Here is a 20,143-nt window from a genome sequence, read left to right as displayed (position 1 = left end):
CATAACCCAAATTTTACTAATTTAAACTGATGTTTTTCTATGCTCTGTACTTTTTTTTTTTTTTTTGGAGAGGTTTTTGCTATAGGGCACGTGCGCTCGCCAGAAAGACACAGAGAGATAGAGAGAGGCAGAAAGCGAGAAATCACCCCCCAGGGGGGATGGCCACGCCGCAATCTCCTCTCTCGGGATCTTGGGCACACACGCACACGCGCCCAGCGTGAGTTTAAGCCACCGGGTCCGTGACTCAAACCACGATCGACTACGTGGGAGTCCAGCGACATAGCCATTATGCTAACTAGTTGGTCCCGCTTTGTACTTTTCTGAGGGAGATTTTTCGCTACAGGCCACATTCACTTACATAGACAGAGACAGAATGCGATAAATCACCCCAGATGGTCACATCGCAACCCCTTCTCCTCCATTCTCCTCTCGTGATTCTGGGCATGTACACACATGTGCCTGGCATGAGTTTTAAGTCACTGGGTCCAGGACTCAAACTACGGTCAACTACATGGGAGTCCAGCAATGTAACCATTATGCCATCTACTGGTCCCATGCTTTGTACTTCTAATATTAACACATGAGATGTTCTGCTTCCCAGAAAATATAAATTTTAAATTATCACATTCTTAAACTAAAAAGAGACTTTTTTTTTTAACCAAATCAAAGAATACATACCTATATTTTGCTTTTTCATGAACCCAGACATACTCAGGGTTTTTCAAACTCAAGCGAGCAAGGTCCTTTACAGATTTCGTTTGTGTTGCTGAGAAAAGCAAAGTTTGTCGTTTCTTGGGAAGATTTTCAATAATAGCATTCATAGTATCAGCAAAGCCCATATCCAAGATTCTATCTGCTTCATCAAGAACTAAAAAAGGAAAATGCAATTTGAATTTTTAAAATATACATTAGGGTAAATGAAATGTGGTATCCTGGCCTGGATCCTAAAACAGAAAAAGAGATTAGTGGAGCAGCTGGTGAAACCTGCATAAAGTCTGGGACTTAATTTACACAATGTACCAATGTTAATTTAAGTTTTGACAAAGCAACCATAGTTATAATAAGATGTTAACAGAAAAAAACTAGGTCAAGAGTATATAAGAACTCTTCCTATCACTGTAATTTGTCTATGAATCTAGAGTCTTCAAAATTAAAGAGAGAAAACAAATACTGATTCTGGAACTAGCAGGTACTAGTGGGATGAGGTGGCCATCACCCCTGGAGGGGGTGACTTCTCGTTTTCCCTCTGTCTTATCTCTGGGGAACACAACACACGCCCTATGGCAAAAACATTTTAAAAAAAAAATTTTTTTAACAGATTCAGGGGCAGGCCTTGTAGCAGGAGGTTAAGCACTGTGCAAAGAGAGCCAGATCCCACAAGGCCTACCACAGTTCAAGTCCCAGCACCAGCAGCTTAAAAAAACCCACTGGTCATAAGCCAACCAGTGACATGGTGGTTGAAGTGGCTGGACCCTACATGGCCCACTATGTAGTTCAAGTCCCAGACGCAGTAGCTTGAAAAATCACACAAAGCACATGTGCGTGTATGCTCAAAATCCCAACAGGACAACAGGGGAGAAAGGACCACAGTGTGGCCATCCCCCTGGGGGGATGATTTCTCACTTTTTCAGTCTCTCTCCAGCGAGCACATGCACAAAACTAAAGTAAAACAAAACAAACAAACAAAAAACACTAGACACATGTGCCTGCATGCCCCAAATCCTGATGGGATGAATAAATGAAGAAAAAGGATTGTGACATGACTACACCCCACTTTCTCTGACCCTCTCAGATGAGTACATGTGTCCTCTTGCAATAAAAAAAGAAAAAAAAAAAAAAAATCAGTAGCATCACCAAGTAAGAGTAAGTTAACAAGTGCCAACTTGGGACTGGCAGATGGTGTAGTAGTTATGTCACTAGACTCCCACATGGTCAACCACAGTTTGAACCCCAGGCCCAGTAGCTTGAAAATCTCACCAGGCACATGCGCGTGCATGCTCAAGATCCCAGGAGAATGGAAAAGGAATTGCAGAGTGGCCCGTCCCCCTGGGAGGTAATTTCTTGCTTTCTGTCTCTGTCTCTCTGGCAAGCACATGTACCCTATAGCAAAAATCTCCTTAAAAAGGAAAATACAGTGCCAACTTGACCTTTCAGGTCATCAGAAGTATGTGCTTCTTAAATGAAGTAAAAAATTCTTGGCAGTATTTAATACTGAAGAACCTAATTTCATTTAAGGGTACATATATTCTTATGTACCTTTTTTATTTAAAAAAAGCAAAAATTACTCTCTAGGTTTACAGTGTAAGAGCCGAAGAACACTGCAAGTTATTTCTCAGATTGTTTTTAATCTCATTATTTATCTATTATATTTCTACTACTAACACTGGTGAGGACTTTCCTAAATTTAAACCCATTAAAAATTCGTTGGACTCACCTAACATTTGGAGATTGGTGGCATGAAAACATACTGTTTCATCCATGTGTTGAAGAAGCCGACCCAGTGTGCAAACAAGTATATTTATGTTGTTGATTCTCTCAGCTTCGTGTTTCAGATCCTAAAAAAACAGTTGTTTCTTTCGTTACACAGACGTATCACTGAGCAGCCTGTATACCCAAACTATAAAAGCCACCTGCTCGTGACACACCACTATAGCAGTTTAGATACTCCTAGAAATAAAATTAACTTCTGCCTTCAATTTCTGCAGTACCTCCAAATTTCTGGGCTAAATAAAAGTCCTCACTAAAGACCTAAAGAGCTCAAGACTTATAAATTCTTAATCACATCCAAATACCAAATGACTGCTCCAAGTTTTTATAGTGGATTTCCTTTTAGGTCTGCCAAAAATGACTTAAAAACTCAATTAACTCTTCTATCTGTAGGTTCATTATCACAGATTGAACCAACTGAAGACTGAAAATACTCAGTCTACAGTTGATAGAATCTGCAGATATAGAACCCACAGATACAGAGGACCAACTGTATATGCCATTTTATGTAAGGAACTTGAGCACCCATGCATTTTGGTACCCCTGGAACTTATCCTCCACAGAGTCTGCGGGGACAACTAATATCCCAGTTTTTAAATCAGAACTCAGAGGCATTGAACAGGCTGTTGCACCACTCACTATACTTTGTGTGATAAAAAGAGTTAAGCTTAGAAACTCTCTAAGAGCCACCAAACGTTTATTGTTAAAGCTAGGTGACTGTTACAAAAGGGTTCATCATGCCTTTTTTTTTTTATTTTGTGTTCATCTGCACTGAAACTCAAGTCAAGTACTTTTCCTCACAGTCTAGAGGATATTCAAATAGATACAAGCATCCCAAATGTACTGTTATGTAGAACCAACACTGAACAGGTTTTACCAGGTCCTAAAATGAACATTACTCAATATAATCTTTCTATTTTTCTTCTGCTGCTGAGGTGCAATAATCTGAATTATTAAATCTCTTGGATAAGGTACCTAACTAAAAGGTACTAGTCCGCATACTAAAATGTTATCTTTTCCAGCATACGTTACCAAATAAATATACAAGATTATTAAAGTAAAATCTGGCTCAGAAAGCCTATGAATTCAGATATCCTAACAAAAATAGATTTTTCTGAATGTGTAAAACTGACAGTCACGCTCTAGATGTGGTGGCCACACCAAGGTGCTACAACCCATGAGGCCCTGTCTAGGAGGCCAGGTCTGACTGTTTAGATGAAGTCTCCCCCTCTTCCATGTCAACTGCTATGGTGCTTCAAGACAAGTCACAGAAGGGAGGGCAAGAACAAAAGGACGAACCTTTCCACCAATGATGAGACCAGCTGAGAAATCATGATTCTTTCCTATTTTTCGGAGAACCTCAAAGGTCTGATAGGCCAGTTCTCTTGTTGGTGATATTATCAGAACCCCCAGCCCATCTGTCGAGGTCCACTGCAGACGATATAAGGCTTCTAGCACCTGAACAAAGACAGCAAATTTGTGTTCTATAAGCCCCTAGAAAAGCCAATTTTATGAATCAAGTCTCAATTCTGCCACTATAAATCTAAGACGTTTTCCAATTACAAGGCAAACAGGATGTATTCAATCCAAGACTTTTTGTTTATTTTTCTTCTACTCATCAGCAACACCCCTAACTCAGAGGGATGGGAAAAGAAGCTCCATGGCAGCTCAACAGCTGCCAGATCCATGTTGTCAGGTGACTGGCTCTCAATGAAAGGTATGTGCAGCCCATAGGCCATTAAAACAGACTTGAGGAAAATATTTTCTATATAGTCACATTAAAATAAATCTTCATTAAAAAAATAAAATACAGACCAGCATTTTGCATGGTAGTGAAGGCACTGGACTCCCACATGGCCAAGAGCAGCAAAAGTCCTGGACCCAGTAGCTTGAAAAATCTTACTGAGCGCATGTGCATGCATACCCAAAATCCTAGGAGACGTACAAAGGTGTGGTCATCCCCTGGGGGATGATTTCTGACTTTCCATGCTCTCTCTCTCCAGCATGCACATGCACCCTATGGCAAAAAAATCTTCAATCAATCAATCTTTCATCTGCTGTGATTATTTAGTGACTGAATTCTTTACTGGTAGAGACACTGCTTAAAACAACAACAGAAAAAAACTCAGATTTAAGAGAAAAAAGGGTTTTGCAATACTTGGAATAAATAAAATATAATTTGTAGGAATCAAAAACTGGAAAACCATCTATCTAATTGAGATGTAAGTGAATTCTTAAGAAGCTCCACCGTTTGTTATAAAAGATTTTATCAATGTTCCCAAAAACTCATTTATTAATGCCCAGTTTCCTTAAAGTGAGCATATTTCAGCTCTACCCTAAAAAGGCAGAAGTACAAGTATAACTGGAAGGCTTCTGAGAGCAGAAACAGCTTTTCCCTTCAGTCCTTCTGCAGAGCAGAACCAATGACCTGCCACATTGGAACACCTTGCACCGTTAAAGAACATAATGGCTTGTCATGGCACATTCATTTCAATAAGTTATGGAGCGCTCACCGTAAGCAAGGTCCTGCACTAAGGAGGGGGAAATATGATAAGAGAGCAAGCAGATGTGTCTCCTAATAAAGTTTGCATTGTAGCCAGAAAAATCCAGCATGAAAATAATTCTTTCCTTTTTTTTTTTTTACATTTAATTTTATTATTTTTCAATTTGACCAGAGAAGGGGGAGTGAGAAAGCAAGCCACCAAGACTGGAAGCACAGTCGGCCGGCCATATGGGAGACCAGTGCCTTAACCACCATGTACCATGTCACCTGCTGGCCCTGAAAACAATTCTTGACATAAAGGTTTATTTGCATCTAGGCACAGAAAGTTGTAAAATGGTCTAATAGATCGATTCGGCCCAAAATAAATAAGGTACTTACTGGAACAAGGAAAGCCAAAGTCTTGCCAGATCCAGTTTTAGCGGCTCCAAGTACATCCTTGCCTTGCAAAGCCAACCCAATGGTCTGCTTCTGTATTTCAGTTACCAAACGATACTGGGCTTCTTGCAAACCTGGCAGTGTGGAGGGGAGAACAATAGTTTATAAATTCCTGTTGGATGGTGTTACAGACTGAACTCTCTCTCTCCAAAATTCCTAGATTAAAACTCTAACCACTCATACCTCGGAACATGCCGGCATCTGGAGAGAGTCTTTAAGGAAACAATTTTAAAATTAGTTCCTTAAGGTAGACCCTAATATAACAGAACTTGTAACCTTACAAGAAATTTAAACAAAGAGACACTAAAGGAGCACATACATAGAAATGATTATGTGAAGAAGCAGCAAATTACTGTATCACCCAGCAAGCCCACCTCTTGTACATTTAAAGGATACAAAATTACCATGTCAAAGAGTTAACTACACTGTCATGCTCACTGCAGTAATATTCACAGCAGCAAAGATAAGAAATCAATCCAAATGTACACCAATGGATGGATAAAGAAATTGCAGCACATACATACAACATATTATAGAGCTTCTACAAAAGAAAATAATGCCTTTTACAACAACCTAGATGAACCTGCAGGACATTACATTACATAAAATAAGCCAGGCACAGAAAGAGAAATACCACAGGGTCTCATTTATACATGAAGTCTGAAAAAAGCCCAACTCATACAAGGACAGGAGAGGATGGTGGTTATCAGGGTCTAAGATTGCAAAGACATTGGTCAAATACAGGGGCCATCAGCAGGAGCCAGCAGATGATTTAGTGGTTAAGGTGCTGGACTCCCACATGGTCAATCACAGTTTGAATCCCAGACCTAGTAGCTTGAAATTCACAACACATGTGTGTGTGCACACCCAAAATCCTTAAAGGAGAATGGAGGACAATAGACTGCAGTATGGCCATCCCCACCGGGGGGAGGAGGTAAGCTATCACTTTCTGCTCTCTCTCTCCAATACACATACACCCTACAGCAAAAATCCCTCAAAAAAGAAAGGGAGGGGTGGACAGCAAAATTTCAGTTAGGAATAAGTTCAGAAGCTCTATTACACATCATTGTGACTACAGTTAACCACAATATACTGCATCTTGAAATTGCTAAGAGTAGATTTTCAGTGTCCTTACCATACACACAAAAATAAGCATGTGAGTAATGCATGTTAATTAGATTGATTTGAACACTTCAACAACATAAATATACTTTAAAACATCCAGTCATACAACATAAATATGTATATTTAGGGACCAGCAGATGGTATAATGGTTACATCACTGTACTCCCATGTAGTCGACCACAGTTTAAGTCCCAGACCCAGTGGCTTAAAACTTATGGCAGGAGCATGTGTGAGCACCTGTGTGCCCAAAATCCTGAGAGAAGAATAAAGAAGAAATTCCAGTATGGCCATCCTCCCAGGTGGGCGGACGGGGGAGGGGGGGTGATTTCTCGCTTTCTGTCTCTCTGGTGAGCACACATGCCCTATAGCAAAAATCTCTATCTCTCTCTCTCTCTCTCACACACACACACACACACACACACACACACGGATGAAAGCCTGAAACAGATTCTTTTCTTGTGGCCCTAGAGGAAACCAACACTGCCAGCACCTTGACCTCAAAACTATAACCTCCACAACTCTGAGAAAATGCTTTTCTGTTCTAGCCGCCCAGTTTGGTACTGTCAGGCAGCCCTAGCAGACTAATATAAAGGACATGTAACATTTTCATGTGGTTCCTTATTTAACTAACACAATTATTTTCATTTTAATTATCTAGAGGTTCCTGGCATCATGTTGTTTAAGTAATGTTTTTAACCAGTTCAGAAAGGGCAAGAATGACAAATGGGTAAAACTCAAATACTGCTTTGTTTATAACATCAAAATTATATTCAAAAATAATGTTGTTCAAGTTAAATTCTAAATCTTCTCCCAATTATAAAAAGTATCAAGAACGCCAAAAACATGTCCCAAAATCACCATATACCTACCTTTCAACGTTTTTTTTGACAAGGGGAAATCAGAAAATCTTGAAATTTCATTTACATTTATCTGAAGGAAAAAAAGGCAGGGGAACAAAGTCAGATAAGACTAAATAATCTGGATAATGCATTTGTTTGTCAATAAAACCATTTTTCTCTACATTGTTTTTTGCCTAGTTCATCCTAGTACTGAATTCATCACTTCTAATTAAAAGTCATCATTTCTTCCGAAAGAATATATAGCTTTAGGAAGCTATCCTGAACCCAAAATCAAAATTTATAATCATTTTAATTGGTTCAAAACACACACACAAAACAAAAAAACAACTCACATGAGATACACATGACACACATTATGACCCGGAACACCCTTCACCTCCATAAAGTTAATACAGTAAGTCACAGCCTCGTTGACTTGACTTTCGGATAAACTACTTTCAAGCATCCTTCCAGGCATTCCACTTTAAAAAGAAAGAGCTATGGCTACAAACGACAGACCGTGATGAGAACTGTTCTACATATGCAACTTGAAGACTGATGTTAGTTGTAGAAATATATCTTGTTAACACAAACCTTTCGAAGTTTTAACCATAAACTGGTGACTTATGAAGTCCAACCTGATGGCTACCTCTTCTAGGGTATCGTGATGGTGAGGTATTTTTCAAAATAATCAGGGGAAATGGCTGAGCCATGCTTTGAAGTCACAATAAATCACGTCCCTTAGCTTTACATTATCCAGTGTTCATTACTGATGTTCTTTATTAGTATAAAACAAATTTCCTGAATTTCATTTCAGCTGCTCGGAAGAATTATTTCATTACAGATGCTGAATGCAAGAGCTACTGCTCAGATCTGGGAACATGCTCCCAAATTATTCATGATTCACAAAGTGGAAAGCTGTACTTGTAAGATTCATTTATTTAAATTATGCTCCAGGAGGTAAAGTAATGACAGCTGTATTTTATTTTACAATCTATGCATCATTTTCCCTGTGATCCTTTATGTAGCCCAGGCAGGATTACTCTACCCTCAAACACCGAAAACACAAATATTAAAACATTGTCTTAATCCCTACAAATCGTTCCAGAGAGGAGGTAAAATCAGTGTACAAACATTAGGAGAATGGTTTATTTGAATAACATCCTACCAGAGCAAGGAATCTCAATTAGAAGATAATCTTTCAAACAGAACATTAAAAATGAGGTGTGGGCCACCCTTGCATTTACAGTATTGATAATCAACTAAAAAGCTGCTTTCACAGGAAATAAATAACTGTAGTAGGTCTATTCCTGCAAGTTGGGGATTCTTCTGATGGACAACTTGGGGTCAAAGGCTAACCATCAGCCTGGCCAAAGCTGTCTTAGAACTGAGCCACAGTGTGACTACCCACTTCACCTTCGGTCCTCTTCTTCCCTATCTCTGTTCCTTCTCCTTCATCCTTCATAATTTCCCAATAAGTCTCCAATTCACCCAGCCCCATTTGGGCATCTGCTTAGCAGAGGACCAAATTCCTAGACTATACCAGTGGTCTCCTACCTGGTTTCTGAGCCTCTGGATATTTTACAGCTTAGATATATTCTCACAGAGAATTCCCACTTATTTCAGATAGCCTCTCATCATAGACAGCTTATGTATAAATTTCCCACTATAGCTGTAACAAATTACAAGATGTGGCTTAAACCAACACAAGTTGGTTTACGTTCTAGAAGTCAGACGCCCAAAATTTGTTTAACTTAGCTAAAAATAAGGCAGGGCTGAATTCTTTCTGGTCTATTTCTCTGTGTTTTCCATCTTCCAGAAACTGCCCATGTACCTTGACTATGGCCTCTTCCATCTTTAAAAGCAGCAACAGACTTCAAGTCCTCCTCACAACACTCCAAAACTGGCTCTCCTGCCTCCCTCTTCCACATTTAAGGACGCTTCTGAGTACATTGAATTCACCTGGATAATCAAGGCTGCACCCCACCCCCCCCCCACTGAAGGTCAGCTGAACAGCAATCTTAATTACCCTGGGGCAATTAATATATTCAAAGGTTCCAGAGGTTAGGATGCTGACATCTTTTTTTTTTGGAGAGGTTTTCGCTACAGGGCACGTGCGCTCCCCAGACAGAGAGAGACAGAGAGACAGAAAATGAGAAATCACCCCCCCAGGGGGGATGGCCACGCCACAATCTCTTCTCCATTCTCAGGATCTTGGGCACGCACGCACACACACACACGTGCTCGGCATGAGTTTTAAGCCACCGGGTCTGGGACGCGAACCGGGGTGGACTACATAGGAGTCCAACGACATAGCCATTATGCTAACTGCTGGTCCCAGGACGCTGACATCTTAAGGAAGCCTTTATTTTCTGCCTAGCATGGCATTCAAAGTCACTCAAAGTCAACCTCCAACCCCCTTCTCCAACCCCATCTGAAATCAATTGAGGAACACATGCAACACTCCAAGGAATATTTCTTCCCCAAAATAACACCATGTTTTTGGTTTTGTTTTGGTTTTGGTTTTTTTTTTTTGGGTTTTTTTTTTTTTTTGGAGAGGTTTTTGCTATAGGACACATGCGCTCACCAGAAAGACAGAGAGAGACAGAGAGACGGAAAGCAAGAAATCATCCCCCGGGGGGAATGGCCACGCCGCAATCCCTTCTCCTCTTGGGATCTTGGGCACACGCACCTGGCATGGGTTTAAGCCATTGACTGGGTCTGGGACTCAAACCGCAGTCAGCTAATAAGAGTTCAGCAACATAGCCATTACACTAACTGCTGGTCCAAGAACACCATGTTTATTTTGTTTTTTTTGGAGAGGTTTTCGCTATAGGGCGCGTGCGCTTGCCAGACAGACAGAGAGAGACAGAGAGACAGAAAGCGAGAGATCACCCCCCAGGGGGGATGGCCACGCCGCAATCCCTTCTCCTTTGTTCTCCTCTCAGGATCTTAGGCACACACACACACGCGCCCGGCGTGAGTTTTAAGCCACCAGGTCCAGGACGCGAACCGTGGTCGCCTATGTGGGAGTCCAGTGACATAGCCATTATGCTAACTGCTGGTTCCCTAACACCATGTTTTTTAACATCTCTTTGTATTTCTTCATATTGCTTCCTCCATTTAGAATGTTCTTTTTTCATTTGATGAGCTCATCACTCAAGAGTTAGCTCCAGGGACCAATGGACGGCATAATGGTAGGATCACTGGACTCTCACATAGTCAACCGCAGTTCGAGTCCCGGACCCAACAGCTTCAAACTCACACAGACATGTGTACACGCATGCCCAAGATCCCGAGAGAATAGAGAGAATAGAGGAAAAGGGATTATGGCATGGCCATCCCCCCTACAGGGTAATTTCTTGCTCTCTATCTTTCTCTGTCTCTCCAGTGAGGACACGCACCCTATAGCAAAAATCTCTCTTAAAAAAAAAAAAAAAAGAGTTACCTCTACCCATGATTACCACAAACTGCTGTACAGTTTGTGCACTACACAAAGGAATCTGGCAAGGTCAAGGTGTGGAGGCTGAAATCCAGCCCTCATTCAGCCCTCCAAGTCAGGTCTTAGGCTGAAACCATCAGGAAGAAGAGTGCCCCGAGGAAACCTGTTTATTTTTAATGCATCTGACCAGAAGGAGCACAGTACATAATTCACCCTTTTTTCCCCCTAATTACACCAACCTCTAACTCCACAGCACTGAGTTACATATTTATTGTTGTTACATTTGTCAGAATGTATCACCTCCAATCCCACCTCCATTACAGTTCCCTAGGAATCCAGATATGTATTTTTTCAAAAAATTATTTAATTTTATATTTTTACTTATCATTATTACTTTTTTAACTTGCTATAGGGCACATGTGCTCATTAGAGAGAGAGACACGAGAGAAAGTGAGAAAGCAAACCGCCAGGTCCAGAACTCAAACCACGGTCAGCCATGTGGGAGTCCAATGTCTTAACCACCATGCCACCTGCTGGTGCCCAGATATGTATTTTTTTCTATATATATTTATATAAACCTCAACAAGTGCCTATTACATTGCTTCAAAATGTTTTAATCAAATTGTTCATTATTCCACCAAGGAAGCTACTAAACATCGGCCTGTGTTCTATGGCTCTATAGTAAGTTTTGTTAATTTTTCCATTCAAGTTAGAGAGTCTACACATGTGCCAGGGCAGGGGTGCACCCTCCTTGGGCTTGGTCACACTATGATCTACTTCCTCCAGTCCTCCAACCTGCCAGGTTCCTGAACACATGCACATACACCCAACATGCTTTTCAGGTCAATAGGCCAAGAACTTGAATCACAGTTGGCATATGGATTCCAGCTCCCAGCTCCACAGTCTGCTTATAACACACAGGTTTTCCCTAGTAAGTTTTATGCACAAATGCTACCATCTTAGCAGCCCATAGTGAGGGTCTGTCTGTACCTTGGTTATCTAAAGAACAACAAATCTGCTATTCAAATGATTGCATTATAGTATTGCTAGCCCTGGCAATTGATTTCACACCACACTTATTTCTTAACTGAATCTTAAGAAAATATCTCCTCCTGGGACCACCAGTTGGCGTAATGGCTATGTCACCAGACTCCCATGTAGTCGACCACGGTTTGAGTCCCAGACCTCATGGCTTAAACTCACGCCAGTCATGTGTCCGTGCATGCCCAAGTTCCCAAGAGGAGAATGGAGGAGAAGGGATTATGGTGTGGCCATCCCCACCTGGGAAGTGATTTCTCGCTTCCTGTCTCTCTGTCTCTCTCTCTTTCTGACAAGCGCATGTGCCCTATAGCTAGAACCTTCTCAAAAAAAAAAGAAGAAAATATTTCTAAAATAAAAATTAAAAAAATAAAAATAAATTAAAAAAAGAGCCAGCAAATGATGTGGAGGTTAAAGCAGCTGGATCTCACATGGCCACTATGACTGTGCAGTTCAAGTTCCAGACTCAACGGCTTGAAAATCACATCAGTCACGTGTGCATGTGTGCCCAAAATCCTGAGAGGAGAATGGAGGAGAAAAGGAATGTGGTGTGGTCATCCCGCCCCCACCCCAGGGGTGATTTCTTACTCCCTTCCACCTATCTTTCTCCAACAAGAACTATAGTGAATTAAATAAATAAAATTTTTTTTCTTTTTTTTTCTTTGGAGAGGTTTTTTGCTATAGGGCGCATGCGCTCGCCAGACAGAGAGAGACAGAGACAGAAAGCGAGAAATCACCCCCCATGGGGGATGGCCACACCGCAATCCCTTCTCCAGTCTCCTCTCAGGATCTTGGGCACGCACGCACACGCGCCCGGCATGAGTTTAAGCAACTGGGTCCAGGACACGAACCGCGGTCGACTACGTGGGAGTTCAGCGACATAGCCATTATGCTAACTGCTGGTCCCAATAAATAAAAAATTTTAATTAAAAAAAGAAACATTACTTAGGAGGCAAAAGCTGCTCCTTCAACTTAGTGAAAACTCTGAGGTTTGAATATTTATTTAGGGCTGGTCCCATGGCCTAGGGGTTTAGGGAGCCAGATGTCATATGGTCAGCTGTGTGGTTCAAGTCCCAGCCTCAGCACCCTGAAAAACACACTGGGCTATGTGTGTGCTTGCACAAAATCTAACAGAATGGAGAAATGGAGGAGAAAAGATTGTGGCATAACCATGCCCCATTACGGGATGCCCCATTACGGGATGCGCTCTCTCTCTCTCTCCTGCTCTCTCTATCTCACTGTCTCTCTCCGGCAAGCACACACAACTTTCAGCAATTTGTTTTTTTTACTTGTAGGAAATGCAACAGAGCACAGTATAATGTGAGATCTAGACTACCTGAATTAGAACTCCTTTTTCATCTACAAGCTGTTTAATCCTGCACAAATTATTTCCTTGCTGTATCTTTTTTTTTGGAGAGGATTTCTGCTATAGGGTGCATGCACTCACCAGAAAGAGAGAGAGAGAGAGACAGAAAGCGAGAAATCACTCCCCAGTGAAAATGGTCATGCCTCAATCCCTTCTCCTCCATTCTCCTCTTGGAATCTTGGACACACATGCACACGCACCCAGTGTGAGTTTAAGCCACCAGGTCCAGGACTCGAACCGCGGTCTACTACATGGGAGTCCAGCAACATAGCCATTACACCAACTGTTGGTCCCATCTTTGCTGTATCTTAAAGTTTCCTCACCTGTATAATGGAAACAATTTTAGAGGGTTGTTTGTTGTGAGTGTATGGCATGTCAACATGCATAAAAGTTTGATAAATAATAGTAATCTTTATTAAAACAGGAGAACAAAAGAACCAATGAATCAATGCTACCAACTAGATCAAAGCCATTAGAAAAGGTCTATTCTTTTTTTTTTTTTTGAGACATTTTTTTCGCTATAGGGCGCGTGCGCTCACCAGACAGACAGAGAGAGAGACATAGAGACAGAAAGCGAGAAATCACCCCCCAGGGGGGGATGGTCATGCCGCAATCCCTTCTCCTCCATTCTCCTCTCGGGATCTTGGGCATGCATGCACACGTGCATGGCATGAGTTTTAAGCCACCGGGTCCAGGACGCGAACCGTGGTCAACTACGTGGGAGTCCAGCGACATAGCCATTACGCTAACTGCTGGTTCCCGGAAAAAGTCTATTCTAATGCCAAGCAATATCTAAACACTAGCGGAGAAGTTATTCACAGTGCTACCATTCCCAGGAGAGCAAAAATGAACATATATCACGGATCTCTGACCATGACACATTCATGGTCCAGTAAGAGTTAATTCAGAAGTTAAATGAAAAAGTTGGGACCAGCAGATGGTGTAATGGTTACGTCTCTGGACTCCCACATAGCAGTTCAAGTCTCGGGCCCAGAGGCTTAAAATTCACACCAGTCATGCATGCATGTGTGCCCAAAATCCTGAGAATGGAGAAGGAATTGCAGCATGGCCATCCCCCAGGAGGGTGATTTATCCCTTTCTCTCTCTCTATTCTTTAACTTTCTAGCAAACCTATGTGCCCTAGCAAACATCTCTCTCTTTAAAAAAAAAAAAAAAGTTAAATAAAGAAGTTAATCATAACAGCCAGGTGATAAATGCTGTAATAAATGTACCCGTAAAATACAGAGTTGTCAGAAAAGTCATGACTTATTTTTCTATACAAAAATGCATCGTGACTTTCCTGACAACCAAATTCTACACATGCACAGCAGCCGTAACTTTACCTGGAGAGGTTATAAATTGAAGTTTAAGATAAATCTTGAAGGATGAGAGTATGTGTCTCTAGGATGGAGGAAAAGGTATCCTGCTCACACAATGGAAACATCAAGTACCACAACAAGAAGCATCAAGGAACATGGCCAAATTATAAAACTGCAAGTTGTTCCCTTATGTATGCCTATCATGTAACACTTGGTTTATATACATTATCTCATTTGAGCCTTAAAACACTCTAGGTGGTTAATAATCTCTTCTGAGTGAGGAGATTGGGACTTAGAAATTTCAAGAACCTTGGCTAGAGCCAGGCAGCGGCACCCCAGTAATGCAACTGGACTCACAGGGGAAAGGTCTTGGGTATGCATTCCGGGACCTCTCTGACCGTTACAATACGCACATGTGTCCATAGGCCAGGAGGGACTGGAGTGGACTGTAGTGCACTGACCCTATTAGGGATGCATTTCTCTCTCTCTCTCTCTCTCTCTCTCTCTCTCCCTGGTGAAAAAGAAAAAACACACAAGTAATAATAACAAATAAATAAATCTTTTATTTTTTTTAAAGGCATAATTGGGGACCAGCAGATGGCATAATGGTTACGTTGCTGGGCTCCCATGTAGTTGACCACGGTCTGAGTCCTGGACCTGAAGGTTTAAAACTCACGCCGGGCACTTGTACGTGTGTGCCCCAAATCCTGAGAGAATGGAGGAGAAGGGCTTGTGGTGTAGCCATCCCCCCAGGGGGTGATTTCTCACTTTCTGTCTCTCTGTCTCCCTATAGAGCACACACATCCTGTATCAAAAATCTCTCTAAAAATAAATAACTGGATGAAAAACGTTTTTGGATCATATATTAAATGCATTATCACAGTACTTTTGTGTCTGTACTTCAGTATGCATTTAAACCAATGCATTAACATCCAGTTAAATTCTTAAATTCTGGGGCCAGCCAGTGGTGTGGTCATTAAGGTGACTGGATCCCACATAGCCAACTATGCAGATCAAGTCCTGGACCTGTGGCTTGAGATACATGCCAGGCACATAGGCATGTGTGTTCAAAATCTCGAAAGGACGGAGACATGGAGAAGGGTTTGCGTTATGACTGCCCCCCATGGAGGTCTGTTTTCTCACTCCCCCCCCCCTTCTCTCTCTCTTTCCAGGGAATGCATGCCCTCATTGGCAAATTTTTTTAAGAAAAGAAAAAAAAATCTTAAATTCTAAAGTCTGATGGTGGAATGAAAGATTTAATCTTTCACTTGAGCCATGTCATAGTATTGAACCTAGACTTTGGACTCTGGTACAGGACTTTTTTGGAGACTGATTTAAGTTACTTAATTTCTTCTTTTAAAAAAATAATTATTTAAATTATTTATATTATCATTATTTTAAAAAATTCTATAGGACATGCACATTCATGAGAGACAGTGGGAAAGCAAGCCGCCAGGTTCATGACTTGAACCATGGTTGGCCATGTGGGAGTCCAGTGTCCCAACCACCACACCATCTGCTGGCCCGTAAGTTACTTGATTTCTTACAGGGCCAGTTTCCTCAGCTCAGAATAGGTACTATCCTACCCATTTTGCATCGCTGCAGTTTCAGTGGGTTGACTTAATGTCCCACAGGTGCTCTCCTGACACATCAGATGATTAGCCAATTGTATTTACTTCTTCTCCCCTTTGTTTTCCAGTGAGGGCAGAGATTGTCTTTTGATCAAGTGAGGTAGAGATCCTCTGGAAGGCGTACACAGTCACAAAGGGCCATTATGCCATCGGCTGGTCCCCAGGCCTTTTCAAGGAGACACAGTTGTAAACCGCTTTACACATGAGAACCCCTTATTTTACTGAATAACACTTGCTTTAAAATTTTTAAATGTGGAACCAACAGATGGCATTATGGTTATGTTGCTGGACTCTCACATAGGACTCAACTGTGGTTCGAGACCTGGACCTGGCAGCTTAAAACTCATGCCAGGTGCATGTGCATGGATGCCCAAAATCCCAAGAGGAGAATGGAGAAGGGCTCATGGTGTGGCCATTCCTCCTGGGGGATGATTTCTTGCTTTCTATCTCTCTGTCTCTCTGGTGAGCACACATGACCTGTAGCAAAAATCTCTCTTAAAAATTAAAAAAAAAAAATTCTGAGAGGCCAGCAGGTACCATAGTGGTTAAGGCTCTGGACACTCCCACATGGCCGAACACGATTCTAGTCCTGGAGCTGGTGGCTTGCAAAACTATGTCAATGTTTTCTTCTAAAAGCTTTATAGTTTTATGTTTTGCAATTAGAGCTACAATAGTTTAAAAGTGATTTTTTTGGTATGGTCTGAGGTAAGGATCAAGATCCATTCTTCTTTTCTCTATGGATCTCCAACTGCCTTGGCATCACTTACTGAAAAAAAAAATCCCATACCAAATTTACTATCACCTTTGTCATTAATTGGTCATATACACGACATAAAAATAGTTTTAGGGCCAGCAGGTGGCATGGTGGTTAAGGCTCTGTATCATGGTCGACTGCGGTTTGAATTCCAAACCTGAAGGCTTAAAAATCACTCCAGGCACACATGTATGCATGCCCAAAATCCCAGGACGGGAATGAAGGAGAAGGGATTATGGTGTGGCCATCCCCACCTGGGAAGTGATTTCTCGCTTCCTGTCTCTCTGTCTCTCTCTCTTTCTGACAAGCGCATGTGCCCTATAGCTAGAACCTTCTCAAAAAAAAAAGAAGAAAATATTTCTAAAATAAAAATTAAAAAAATAAAAATAAATTAAAAAAAGAGCCAGCAAATGATGTGGAGGTTAAAGCAGCTGGATCTCACATGGCCACTATGACTGTGCAGTTCAAGTTCCAGACTCAACGGCTTGAAAATCACATCAGTCACGTGTGCATGTGTGCCCAAAATCCTGAGAGGAGAATGGAGGAGAAAAGGAATGTGGTGTGGTCATCCCGCCCCCACCCCAGGGGTGATTTCTTACTCCCTTCCACCTATCTTTCTCCAACAAGAACTATAGTGAATTAAATAAATAAAATTTTTTTTCTTTTTTTTTCTTTGGAGAGGTTTTTTGCTATAGGGCGCATGCGCTCGCCAGACAGAGAGAGACAGAGACAGAAAGCGAGAAATCACCCCCCATGGGGGATGGCCACACCGCAATCCCTTCTCCAGTCTCCTCTCAGGATCTTGGGCACGCACGCACACGCGCCCGGCATGAGTTTAAGCCACTGGGTCCAGGACACGAACCGCGGTCGACTACGTGGGAGTTCAGCGACATAGCCATTATGCTAACTGCTGGTCCCAATAAATAAAAAATTTTAATTAAAAAAAGAAACATTACTTAGGAGGCAAAAGCTGCTCCTTCAACTTAGTGAAAACTCTGAGGTTTGAATATTTATTTAGGGCTGGTCCCATGGCCTAGGGGTTTAGGGAGCCAGATGTCATATGGTCAGCTGTGTGGTTCAAGTCCCAGCCTCAGCACCCTGAAAAACACACTGGGCTATGTGTGTGCTTGCACAAAATCTAACAGAATGGAGAAATGGAGGAGAAAAGATTGTGGCATAACCATGCCCCATTACGGGATGCCCCATTACGGGATGCGCTCTCTCTCTCTCTCCTGCTCTCTCTATCTCACTGTCTCTCTCCGGCAAGCACACACAACTTTCAGCAATTTGTTTTTTTTACTTGTAGGAAATGCAACAGAGCACAGTATAATGTGAGATCTAGACTACCTGAATTAGAACTCCTTTTTCATCTACAAGCTGTTTAATCCTGCACAAATTATTTCCTTGCTGTATCTTTTTTTTTGGAGAGGATTTCTGCTATAGGGTGCATGCACTCACCAGAAAGAGAGAGAGAGAGAGACAGAAAGCGAGAAATCACTCCCCAGGGGGGATGGCCATGCCACAGTCCCTTCTCCTCCATTCTCCTCTTGGAATCTTGGACACACATGCACACGCACCCAGTGTGAGTTTAAGCCACCAGGTCCAGGACTCGAACCGCGGTCTACTACATGGGAGTCCAGCAACATAGCCATTACACCAACTGTTGGTCCCATCTTTGCTGTATCTTAAAGTTTCCTCACCTGTATAATGGAAACAATTTTAGAGGGTTGTTTGTTGTGAGTGTATGGCATGTCAACATGCATAAAAGTTTGATAAATAATAGTAATCTTTATTAAAACAGGAGAACAAAAGAACCAATGAATCAATGCTACCAACTAGATCAAAGCCATTAGAAAAGGTCTATTCTTTTTTTTTTTTTTGAGACATTTTTTTCGCTATAGGGCGCGTGCGCTCACCAGACAGACAGAGAGAGAGACATAGAGACAGAAAGCGAGAAATCACCCCCCAGGGGGGGATGGTCATGCCGCAATCCCTTCTCCTCCATTCTCCTCTCGGGATCTTGGGCATGCATGCACACGTGCATGGCATGAGTTTTAAGCCACCGGGTCCAGGACGCGAACCGTGGTCAACTACGTGGGAGTCCAGCGACATAGCCATTACGCTAACTGCTGGTTCCCGGAAAAAGTCTATTCTAATGCCAAGCAATATCTAAACACTAGCGGAGAAGTTATTCACAGTGCTACCATTCCCAGGAGAGCAAAAATGAACATATATCACGGATCTCTGACCATGACACATTCATGGTCCAGTAAGAGTTAATTCAGAAGTTAAATGAAAAAGTTGGGACCAGCAGATGGTGTAATGGTTACGTCTCTGGACTCCCACATAGCAGTTCAAGTCTCGGGCCCAGAGGCTTAAAATTCACACCAGTCATGCATGCATGTGTGCCCAAAATCCTGAGAATGGAGAAGGAATTGCAGCATGGCCATCCCCCAGGAGGGTGATTTATCCCTTTCTCTCTCTCTATTCTTTAACTTTCTAGCAAACCTATGTGCCCTAGCAAACATCTCTCTCTTTAAAAAAAAAAAAAAAGTTAAATAAAGAAGTTAATCATAACAGCCAGGTGATAAATGCTGTAATAAATGTACCCGTAAAATACAGAGTTGTCAGAAAAGTCATGACTTATTTTTCTATACAAAAATGCATCGTGACTTTCCTGACAACCAAATTCTACACATGCACAGCAGCCGTAACTTTACCTGGAGAGGTTATAAATTGAAGTTTAAGATAAATCTTGAAGGATGAGAGTATGTGTCTCTAGGATGGAGGAAAAGGTATCCTGCTCACACAATGGAAACATCAAGTACCACAACAAGAAGCATCAAGGAACATGGCCAAATTATAAAACTGCAAGTTGTTCCCTTATGTATGCCTATCATGTAACACTTGGTTTATATACATTATCTCATTTGAGCCTTAAAACACTCTAGGTGGTTAATAATCTCTTCTGAGTGAGGAGATTGGGACTTAGAAATTTCAAGAACCTTGGCTAGAGCCAGGCAGCGGCACCCCAGTAATGCAACTGGACTCACAGGGGAAAGGTCTTGGGTATGCATTCCGGGACCTCTCTGACCGTTACAATACGCACATGTGTCCATAGGCCAGGAGGGACTGGAGTGGACTGTAGTGCACTGACCCTATTAGGGATGCATTTCTCTCTCTCTCTCTCTCTCTCTCTCTCTC

At 41.8% G+C, this 20,143-nt stretch overlaps 1 protein-coding gene across 1 annotated transcript in view; it reads right to left on the bottom strand.

Moving 5' to 3' along the window:
- The window catches only part of DDX10 (DEAD-box helicase 10), a 300,470-nt gene that overhangs the window by 273,389 nt on the left and 6,938 nt on the right, over positions 1–20,143 (bottom strand). The window contains exons 2-6 of the mRNA XM_027772832.1: positions 7,420–7,480; positions 5,369–5,499; positions 3,787–3,945; positions 2,435–2,555; positions 679–868 (exon numbers count right to left, since the gene is read on the bottom strand). Of these exons, the coding sequence (XP_027628633.1) occupies positions 679–868; positions 2,435–2,555; positions 3,787–3,945; positions 5,369–5,499; positions 7,420–7,480 (662 nt within the window). The remainder of the gene's footprint in view (positions 1–678; positions 869–2,434; positions 2,556–3,786; positions 3,946–5,368; positions 5,500–7,419; positions 7,481–20,143) is intronic.

Source organism: Tupaia chinensis, unplaced genomic scaffold, assembly GCF_000334495.1.
Source record: "Tupaia chinensis unplaced genomic scaffold, TupChi_1.0 Scaffold000311_2, whole genome shotgun sequence".
Classification (NCBI taxonomy): domain Eukaryota; kingdom Metazoa; phylum Chordata; class Mammalia; order Scandentia; family Tupaiidae; genus Tupaia; species Tupaia belangeri.
This window is presented reverse-complemented; position numbering and strand designations above follow the sequence as displayed.